Source organism: Sorex fumeus, unplaced genomic scaffold (assembly GCF_029834395.1).
Source record: "Sorex fumeus unplaced genomic scaffold, SorFum_2.1 ptg000092l, whole genome shotgun sequence".
NCBI classification, from domain to species: domain Eukaryota; kingdom Metazoa; phylum Chordata; class Mammalia; order Eulipotyphla; family Soricidae; genus Sorex; species Sorex fumeus.
In genome coordinates this window covers 9,287,005-9,297,492 of record NW_026606149.1, presented here as the reverse complement: position 1 = coordinate 9,297,492, position 10,488 = coordinate 9,287,005, and the positions used below count along the sequence as shown (strand labels likewise).

The window sequence follows — 10,488 nt, the reverse complement described above, 5'->3', positions numbered from 1 at the left end:
GCCTCACAGTCCGGTGCTCCCATGGCTGCAGGCCTCAGAGCCCAGTGCTCACTCGGCTGGTGGCTTCAGAGCCCAGCTTTGCGGCAGAGAGAGATGTTCCACGAGTGACTCCAGGGGTCCCTTTGCCTGGAAGGGGGACACTAACGTTGCGCCCTCATCCCTGGGCCAGGCTGCTCTGGCCAGCAGTGTCACACTGACCGCTGGCCTGTCTCTGCCAAATGACCTGCAGGAGGGGCACTGTCCCTGGCATGGGTACCCCTGCACCCAGCCCTTCTCCCTGACCACTGTCACGGCTGTCCCTGAGTTCCAGGTGTGTGTCTCTGGGTAGCTGTGCGTGCGTGTCTGAGTGTACACATGTGAGTGGGACTGTGCACGTGTGGGGGGTATGCACACGTGTGGGAGTGTGTCACGTGTGGGGCATGTGGAATTGTGCACACGCATAGGATCATACACACATGTATGGAAAATGCAGACATGTGGCAGTGTGAACACGTGTGTGGAACAGTGCATATATGCGGGAGTGTGAGGACATTGTGGGATCACGCACACACATAAGAACATACACGCGTGTGCAAACGTGTGTGGGATCATGTACGCTTGTGTGGAATCGGGTACTACATGTGCAGAATAGTGCACACGTGCAAGATTGTGAGCATGTGTGGGGTCAAGCACACACGTGTGTGGGAGTGTGGACATATGTGGGATCATGCACGCATGTGTGCAGGAGTGTGAACACGTGTGTGGAGTCAGGCACATGCGTGCGGGTCTGTGCCCTTCTTTCCCCTGGAAGCAATAAAGCAGGGGCTGCCTTCCCGTGGCCGGGAGCGTGTTTAGGACATGCTCGGCAGTGGAGGAATCCTCAGGTTTCTGAGTCATACTTTGGGGCGCCCCCCCGGGGGAAGGATCAGCCCTGGCGGAGGCCGTGTCTGCCTGTCTCAGCCTTCCAGGGGGTCCCGTAGGGCTTCTCTGCGGGGGCAAAGCCTGAGCCACGTTCAGGTCGGTCCCGAGGCAGGGGGTTCAGGGAGCGGGTCACCCCCAGGAACCCCCGGGCTTTGGAGAGGGGTTGGGTGGGGGTGATGGCCCGACGCGCGGCCAGCAGGTCAGGCAGGGTCGCCCCCGTCCTGAGGCTGCCCGCGGGGCGGCTGGCCTGGGCATCTCCCCAGTCCTGCGGGCCCGAGGGCATCCAAGGCCCCTTCTGTTCTCTGGCCCTCTATGGCTCCTGCCCTGGGCCCCGCCCCTGCCCTGCAGTCCCCCCAACCCCCTAGCCCTTGGCCCCTGACGCCCACGGCCCCCCGCCCCTGACCCGTGGCCCTAGTGGAGACCGGCTGGCCCTGCTGTCGTCTGTGTCCTACAGGAGTCCCAGGCTGACCTGGGCTTGGGCACGCTTTGAGCTGGGCCCAGGGGCAGGTCAGTGGGGCCTGGGCGGGTCAGTGGGGTGGGGTGGGCCCTGCCCTGGCCCCCTGAGCTTTGGCTCCGTGCTGCAGCCGCCCCCCTCACCCCCACCAGGGAAAAGCCCCTTTTCCTCTGGACCAAGTGGACACAAATGCTCTGGTGCTTGGGCGGCGACCGGGACTGGGCTGGGCCGCCCCGACCCCAGACTCCAGATCCCGCACCTGCCCACCCGCCCACCCGCCGCCATGGCTTGCGCTCGGGGCCATCAGGCCATTTCTGGGTGTTTGCAGAGTGACCCTTGGACATGCGCAAGGCCCGAGGATCACTCTGTGGCCCAGAGACTCGGCCTGGTCCAGCTGCCCAGCGGTTCCGACCCAGCCTCTCCCAGAGGGGCAGCCCCCAGCTCTGTTCCCGCGGCGCTGCCTCCAGCACCCAGGGGTCCCTCCAGACCAGGTCGCAGGGCGCTGTCATGTCCCGCCTGCACGGAGCACCGTTTCCCTGTCCCCTGTGACACCGGGGCTCAAACATCAGGCGTGGGGACTGGCCACCGCTGCTCTGGTCATCTCGGGGCTGGGCGTCCGTGAGGTCTGAGCCGCACACCTTTCTCAACCCTCCTCCCCACAGAGTGAGCAGCAAAAACAGCTCCCGGTGCACCTCCTCCAGGCAGCCCTCAGGGTTTGCCCAGTTGTGCTGCCCTGATGAGCCTCCGGACGGCCGCCAGAGCAGGGCTCTTCTGGACACTCGTCTGGAAGCTGTTCTCCGAGTGTCTGCCGAAGTCTGGCTGGGAATTCCGGAAACCAGTGGACAGCTCGGGCACGCACAGCTGGTCAGCAGATGCGCCTGGCTGGCATCTCCCGGGCCGCGTCCACCGGCTGCCCTGACCGGCGCCAAAGTGTCCCCACATCCTGGTGCAGTGTCCCCGTCCTGGAAGGACGTGGTGGGGGGGGGGGCACCAGCCCCTGCTCACCCGCCCTCACCACCCCTGCCTCTCACGGGTGAGGGGGAAGTGTCTGGCCGCAGCTGCCCACCAGGAGGCCAGCACAGGCCCCTTCCCCAGGGTGCCCACAGATGGACCCTGTGCGGGAGGGGTTTGGGAAGAGGACAAGGCCGGCTCACTGCCCTCACGCCCCCTGGCCTCACTGCCCCAAGCCCCTGGCTTGGGTCCGGCCACGTCACCCAGTGCTTCGGACAGCGCATGGCCGCAACCCCCTGGGGCCACAGCTGGGACGCCCTCACCTCACAGCTGGGGGCACCCTCACGCATGTGCTGGACCTTGTGCCCTGAGCTTTAATGCATCACAGAGGTGGTCACTGGGCCTGTGTGGTGGGGGGACACCTAGCTGGGGTAGAGACAGACCCCCATGGGGTTCCTGGGTTTGCAGGGGCCCTGACGACTCCTGGTCTCTTCTTCTGTACGTTCTCCTGTGAGATATCTGGAAGGACGGAATGTTCTGGAGTGTAGCTACCACACAGGTCCAGCGAGGCCATCTCAGAGCTAAACTAAGTTCACACAGTTGGAGCTCTTGGACTGTCCGGGAGGGGACCACGGCTTGGAGAGGCCCAGCGGTCACATCTGGAACAGAGCAGTGGTCACCAGTCCCCACGCCTGATGTTTGAGCCCCGGGGGTGTCACAGAGGAGAGGGAAATGGTCCATGCAGGCAGGACATGACAGCGCCCTGCGACCAGGTCTGGGGGGACCCCTGGGTGCTGGGGGCAGTGCTGCGGGAACAGAGCCGGGGGCTGCCCCCAGAGACGCCGTGACCCCTGGGCGGAACATGTCGAGGGACCCCCCTCCTCGACCCGTGGTGTGTGTTCCCAGCAGCTTTCGTATGCCCACCCCCCTCGCTGGTCCCATCCCCTCGCACGGTGACCCCGGCCTTATAGACCGGCAGGGTGCGCCCGTCTCTCTGAAACCCCTCATGGAGGACTGGGGCAAAGGCCTCTTGCTCTCTGCTCTCTGCTGGGGTGACTGAGACCAGGCAACGGCCACCTGCAGACGCCATGGGGACCTTCTGCGGGGAACTGAGCGGGTCGGTCGGAACCCGAGTGCGGGATTGGTACTGGGCATTTATTTGTTTATTTATTTCTTTTTCTTTTCTTGTTTTAAGTTTTTTTTTTTAACTGAATCACCGTGAGATGCACATTTACAAAAAAATAGTTTTATTTGGCTTTTTTTCCCCCATGCTGATAAATTTTATATTATTTATTTTTATTGAATCACTGTGAGATGCAGTTACAGTTGTTCATGGTCGGTTTCAGGCATGCGGTGTTCCAACGCCCGTCCCTTCAGTGCGTGTTTCCCGCCGCCAAGGCCCCCCCTTTCCCTCCCACCACCCCTATGGCACACGCTTCTCTCCGTTTCTCCCTCCTTTTGTGGTTTACAGAGCAGGTACTGAGAGGTCACCGTGTACATCCCTTTTCCTGCTGTCAGCTCTTGTCCAGAGTGATCACAGTGGTGCCTGGCCTGTCCTAGCCGCCCTCTCCCAGGCCCCCACTCACAGCAAGCTTCCACCAGGCCTCCTGGCCCAACACGCGCGTTCAGACCCACCTTGGCATCCTGGCCCGCTGGTGGGGCTCCCAGAGGCTCGGACGGGGCACCGGGAGGGGCCGGGATGCATCTCGACCGAGGCTTTAAACTTGAGTTGGCCGTTTGCTGCTTTCTCTGGACAGAGGCCTTCTTTGGGGTCTGCCCCCAGGACCTGTGCTGGTGGTGACCGTGAGTCTGTCCTTTGCCCACTGCAGGGCACCGTGACGGCGAGTGAGGACAGAGGCTGCTGGGAGGAGACGGGCACGAGGCCGGGAGTGGGCACAGATGTGGCCAGGCAGCTCCGCCGGATGGAACCAGACGAGGGGGGCAGGTGCCCCAGAGTGGACTCCAGCCTGGGGAGGGTTCCAGGCCCGCGGCGGTCCCTGGGGCCCCTCTGTGCTCCCTGCTCTGGAAGCCGGTCCTCCTGGGCCAGGTGGCTTTGGGGTCTTCTGTGCATCATCACGACCTGAGCAAAGATCCAAGGAAGGGCGTCGGGAAACCGAGCAGTGGCTTGTGGGTGCAGCCGTGGGCGCGGGAATCCCGTGAGTGTGGCCGCTGAGGAACAAGTGGGTCGGGGAGGGGGGCGGCTGCTGTCCTACTTCCCCCCCACTCCTGCTGCTTCAAGGCAGCCCTCTGGGGCTGGAGCTCGACACCCCTTGGTGCTACCCACTGGCTTCCGGGATGACCCCCCAAAGCCCCCAGGCTCAGCATTACCGTCTTGCCGCACTGGGACCATCTCCCTTCTCGGCCCCCGTCTCCTCTGGTGTCCTGCCTGCTGTGCATTTGCAGGCTGGGAACCAACCCGGGGTGCCACGAGGATGTGGAGGATCCCGATAATCTCGCGACCCCCCCAAACTGCTGCCAGGGATGACCCCAAGCAAATGAACTGCACGTTCTCCTCCCTGCCTCCTTTTCTGTCTGTTTCCTCTGGACCATCAGCCCATGAGCTTCTGCCAGGCTCGCCGCAGTCCGGGGATCCGGGGGTGGCCCTGGTGGTCTCTGGAGTCGGAAGAGGGGGCGAGTGTGGAGCCACTGGCCAGGGCTCTGGGCCCCCAGGCGCTCGCCTGCGCTGAGCGTCGCTGCGCCTCCCCCCACCAGGGGGCGCTGTGAGCAGCAGCAGCAGAAACGGCACATTTTCACCCATTCTAAACCACGAAGCCAGCATGTAGGCTGGTGAATTCCAGGTCACACCAAGCCTCTCCATGTTCTTAGGGAAGGGTGCATATTTAAGGTCACAGATAAGATTTTTCCCACAGCGCATAATTTGGGTTGTCTGGTAATGATTCTTTCTGGTGATGACAGCTAATGACAACATGTGTTTTTAAAAGTCAGTCTTCCAAGAGTCGATGTTCAGTGTTTCCCAGGGAAACCTATTTTGAACTGTTAAATTTAATAAGATTATGGGCCAAGGCCTTGGAAAAACTACAAGTCTATAAAAATCAAGGTTATTTTTACTCAGCTCCTTCGTATGGGACAGTTAGGAAGCTGAGCATTTCTCTCAGGCTCAAAATAGGTGCTACCTATGTCTGAACAGGCTCAGACGCTGTGATTTTTTTTCCCATGTAGCCGCTTGACTTTATGTTTCCTGAAATGTGTTTGAAAATCAGACCCTGTGAAAATGCAGCTTCTCTGGTAGGCTGCGATCAGTCTGAGAAGATAATGGCATCATGTGCACCCTCGTCCTTCTTGGCTGCCTTCAGATTCCAGCCGCCTTCCTCCCATTGTATTTCTGACATGGCCTTCTTTATGTTCTGCGATTTTCCAAAACGACCTTCTGAAACTTTGTTTTCTTTAGGAGGATGATGAGTCGGTTCTGTGTTTCAATTGGCAAAACACTTTGCCCAACCCTGACCGTCCCCTTCTCCTCCTCTGAAGAAGCGGTACCTATTGGCCGCCGTTCTGTGTCACTGATCTAGTGACTCACGGGGTCTTGGGGGCACTGCTGCCCTGAGCCACAGAGACCACTCCTTCCTGTGCCTCCCAGCCCCTGGTCCCATCCGTGCCTCCTGCCCCCTCCTCGTGTGGTTTTGCAAGTGGGCACAGGACACCTCCTCGGCCTCCCCAGCAGAGGCGAACACAGACCGATGGTGAAATGGCCCAAATGACACAGAGTCCTACAGCACATCTGAGCAGGTCCGAGTCTGGGACTGCGGGAGGTGCGGCCGCTCATTTAGAGGGAACGCCTTTCAGTGGAGACAGTTCTTCTGGGGGGACTAGGTCTCCCAGGAACGTCTCTATTGCTTTTTCTCTTTCCCTTAAGTTGCACATATTAAACAATTACGTTTTCTTCTTGTTAATACTCGCAGTTATTTGGATGAAAGCAGTAAGAGATACAGATTCCAAAACTTAGTTCTCTGGGCTCTGAGAGCAAGCAAGGCTTTTTCCGTAAGTCCCAGACTAAGTCCTCAGGTAGTTCAGCTTTTTTTCTTCTCCATGTGGGTCCTGTCTTTTAAGTCTTAATGGCTTGCATCAAGACCGTGATTTTATGCTTTCTAGACTGTTTTGATGCCGGAGTAGCTTTGCCATTCGCTTCTTTCTTTCTTTCTTTCTTTCTTTCTTTCTTTCTCGCTTTCTTTCTTTTTTTTTTTAATTTGCCCTTTATTTGCATCCAAGGCCTACAGTCGGACTCACTTTTTGAAGTGTTAGGAACGACAGCAACCAAAGTATGAGTCAAGTAATTATGACGGATGCCCAGGGGTAGATATATTTCAGAGTCGACCAACTCCCAAATATCAGAGCGTGGCATTAATGGTCTTTCTGTGTTTAAGTAAAGAACGTTGCTCTATAGTAAGATGTAGAAAGGCCACGGGGGAAACGAAAAGCGAGCAATTCACTTCGAGTACGTGGCCCAGAGTCACCGAAGTAGCCAAGCCTGACTTGGGGAATCGCAAAGGAAAGGTTAAAGATAAACTCGGGGGACTGGGATGCTCGTAAGAGCACTGTGAGCTTCCCTGGGAGGGGCGGGGTGTCACAGCTCACAGTCCTCCCATTATTCATCGTTTTGCTCGAGCGGGCCCAGTAATGTCTCCATTGGAGACTTTGTTGTTACTGTGTTTGGCATATCGAGTACATCACGGGGAGCTTGCCAGGCTCTGCCATGCGGGCGAGATACTCTCGGTAGCTTTCCGGGCTCTCCGAGAGGGGCGGAGGAATCGAACTCGGGCCGCCCATGTTGGCTGCGTGCAAGGCAAACGCCCTATCGCTGTGCTATCGCTCCAGTCCAAGGGTGTGGGGTGGAAAGGGGCAATTCTCTGACGAAGCCTGAAACACGCAGGGTTAACATCCACACTCCTCACTGTCACTTCTACTCTGAGGCCCCTGTTGGCCAGGTCCCTGTTGGTCTCTGTCTCCAGGTCACTATTCGACAGCAAATCAGCAACTATGGGCTACAGAGATAACAGTTTAGGGCGTGGCCCTACCTGTGGCCAGCCCAGGTTCCAGAACTGACCCTGGAGCGCAGAGCCAGGATTAGGGCGTGACCATGGCAGGTGTGGCCCAACCCTGCAAGAAGCAAAGCACAGAAGAAGGGTGGCAGGGTGAAGATGGGACCACGAGGGCTCGCTCAGCCGGGTGGGTGTGGGCGGGTCCTCCCAGGCCTGCAGCAGCTGGCCGCCGCCTTGGCCTTACCAGACTGTGAGCAGAGCAGAGGGCCGGATGTCCCCTCCCCACACCCCCTGAGTGGCTGCATGGGTGACACCTGGGCTGGGGAGGCCCGCTCTGAGGGCTGGGCTGTGTCCTGGTGGTAGTACTCAGCGCTTTCTCCTGGTTCAACACTCGGGGATTACTCCTTCAGGGCTCGGGGAATTCTAAGTCGTGCTGGGGACCCAACCCAGGTTGGCCACATAGAAGGCAAGAGCCCTGATCCCTGCGCAATCCGTGCCTGTCACCAGCACATTGCATTGACCTGAGACGGGTTCTGTCCCGAGCCTTCCCTGTCTCCAAGGGAAACGCTGTTTTTTTTTTAAGAAAAATTCAAATATTCTTATATTAAAATGGCTTTGAAATATTAAAGCATGGTGATTTACATTGGTTTTCATAGTTACGTTTCAAAAGTACAATGTCCCAGAAAGATACCCACCAGCATTGTCCATTTTGCTCCACATGTCCCCGGGCCCTCTCCTGTCCCAACGCCAGCAGCCAGGGTCAGCTTGGAGAATTGTTCCTCTTCGAAGGCCAATTGCAGATGGGACCTGTGAGGGGAAGCCCAGGGGCCCGGCCCCACAGGTGCCCAGGGCATGCGGCCAGCCTCCCAGTCCCAGACAGCGTCCGGCAGGGGCTCCGTGTGGGGGTCTGAGCCAGGGAGTGGGCTTCAAAGGCACCCAGGGGATGAATGGACCATCTCTGGACTCAAAGCCGCAGGAAGAGAGACGTTCTTGGCTTTCAATCAATGAGTGACTAATAGTGTTGTCTCTGGCACCAAGTAAGGCATTTGAGAAGGACGCCCCCTCCCCTGGGGGGCTGCGGCTGGGGTCAGACCCCATGAGCGGAGCCCTGGAGTGTGGGGGCGTGGGAACGTCCGGCCGCCCGGCACTGTCCAAGGAGGCAGCGAGGGGCAGTGGGCGGGCAGCCCAGGGTGCTGGGCTTGGTCTCTGTGCCCCCGGGAGCGATCTTGACAGGCCACAGGGCCCGGGGACAGGAGAAGGCGGCTTTGAAGGAGCTTAATGCACCTGGGTCAGAAGGCGACTGAAGGGCCAAACGGGGCTGCCCAGGCCCAGCCCCTGCTCTAGCCACCCATCAGGGCGCCCACGTGCTCACAGGAATGAGGCCTCATGGAAGGCTCCAGAACAAACCCAATTCCCACTGCGTTTGGCAGACACTGTGGGCACTGTGATAAGGGGCGGAGAGCAGAGATTACTCTCCTGTGTGAGATCATTCCCCGAGATCACTCCCCTGAGATCACTCCCATGTGAGATCACTCCCCGAGATCACTCCCCTGAGATCACGGCCATGTGTGAGATCACTTCCCTGAGATCACTCATCTAGATCCCTCCTCTGTCTGAGATCACGCTCCTGAGATCACTCTCTTGCGATCACTCCCCTGTGTGCGATCACTCTCCTGAATGGCCCAAGTCTGGAATGGGAGCACCCTGGGTGCTGACCGCGTGGGAGGCCGGCACTTGCCCCTGGAATGAGCTCCTCTTTACAGAGCTCGCAGATGGGGTGCCCATTCCCATGGCAGGTCCAGGGTCCTCTGAGGGGTCATTGAAGCTGGTATCACGCTGAGATCCACACACCTGCCAGAAGGTCTCGAGCATGGGGCTTCGCTCTGTGGGCAGAGGATCCCGCTGCCGTCGATGAGCCGTGACCTGGGGAACAGGTGACATTCGGGGTCCAGCCGCCTACCAGCTGCCGGGTGTCGCCGCCTTGGTGCCTTATGTCCGGGCCACTGAGAGACACAGCCGAGAGCCCGGGCACCGTCACTGACACCACAACATCGGTGCTGGCGGAAGAGCCCCCGAGGAACTGGGGTGCGGATGTGGGCCATGTGTGGGAACAATTTGGTCCCTGCTCAAAGGGGACTACCCTGTGCTGGGGATGGAGACCAGGTGACCTCAGGCCCTGTCCTGACCGACCCCTGCCCAGTGCCTGCAGCCAGAGGTGGGAGCAGAGCCCACCCTGTAGCGCTGGACCCACCCAGGAGGGACAGTCTGCCCCCTGGGACCCTCAAAGGTCTTGGGCTGATCGTGAAGTCCCCAGGGGAGCTCCCGGGGCATGGACACCACAGGGACAGAAGAGGAGCCAGTGGCCACAGGATGGGTGGGTGGCCGCAGGGGCGGGTGCAGAGTTTGGTGCCCGGGTGACAAGAGGGTTTTGGAAGAGTTAGTGGTGGAGCTGCAGGGCGCAGGGCCATATCTAGTGCTATTGTCACCCTGGAGTGTGCCCCCAGGTGTGCCCCAGCTGGCTTGGAGCGCCTTTGAGGCCCCCACCCTGCAGGCCCCGTGCTGGCCCCGGCTCTCTGGGGAGGGGCCTCCCCTCAGCTTCTCACCATGTTTCTTCTCAGCCGACCCACGCCCAGAGTTCCCCACGCGTTGTCCGCCCCACCCTCCAAGGGCTCTGGGCCCAGACTGCAGGACAGTGCTCCTGCCTAGACACCTTGAGTGTCCCTGGCCAGTGTTGGGAGGGTCAGGATCTGGAGACCAGGACCGTGGACCCAGCGTGCCCTCTCTGCCCCTGGCCTCATGGCCCTGGAGGGAAGCCGGGCTCTCCTCTCCGCTCTGGGCATGCCCCCGCCAGCACAGGCAGGCCCAGGCTGCAGGCGGAGCTGCCCCAGCCTTCTCTGGGGGACAGGAGGGCCCTGACCAGCGCCCTCTGCATGCCTGAGCTCTCTCCGCCCCCCTTGGCTTGCTCCCCCCCCCCCCCCCCGCCTCAACATTTTCCCATTTCTTAGGGCCAGAGAAACTTCCAGGACTTTCCAGAGGAAAGGGCAGAGGAGGAGGCTGGGCAGTCAAGACCTCTGACCTGCACGTGGCCCTATCAGGTGGGGCTGCCCCTGTCCTGGGGGTCTTGGAATGGCAGACGTGTAGGTTCGGGGGTTCTGGAACTGCACAGATGCACGGATTCCTGGGAAT

The 10,488-nt window shown here is 59.8% G+C and overlaps 1 protein-coding gene across 1 annotated transcript in view; it reads right to left on the bottom strand.

The window, feature by feature from the left end:
- Positions 1-2,062: 2,062 nt before the first annotated feature.
- CUNH18orf63 (chromosome unknown C18orf63 homolog) overlaps positions 2,063-10,488 on the bottom strand; it is a 48,372-nt gene continuing 39,946 nt past the window's right edge. The window contains exons 12-13 of the mRNA XM_056131526.1: positions 9,154-9,225; positions 2,063-2,173 (exon numbers count right to left, since the gene is read on the bottom strand). Of these exons, the coding sequence (XP_055987501.1) occupies positions 2,063-2,173; positions 9,154-9,225 (183 nt within the window). The remainder of the gene's footprint in view (positions 2,174-9,153; positions 9,226-10,488) is intronic.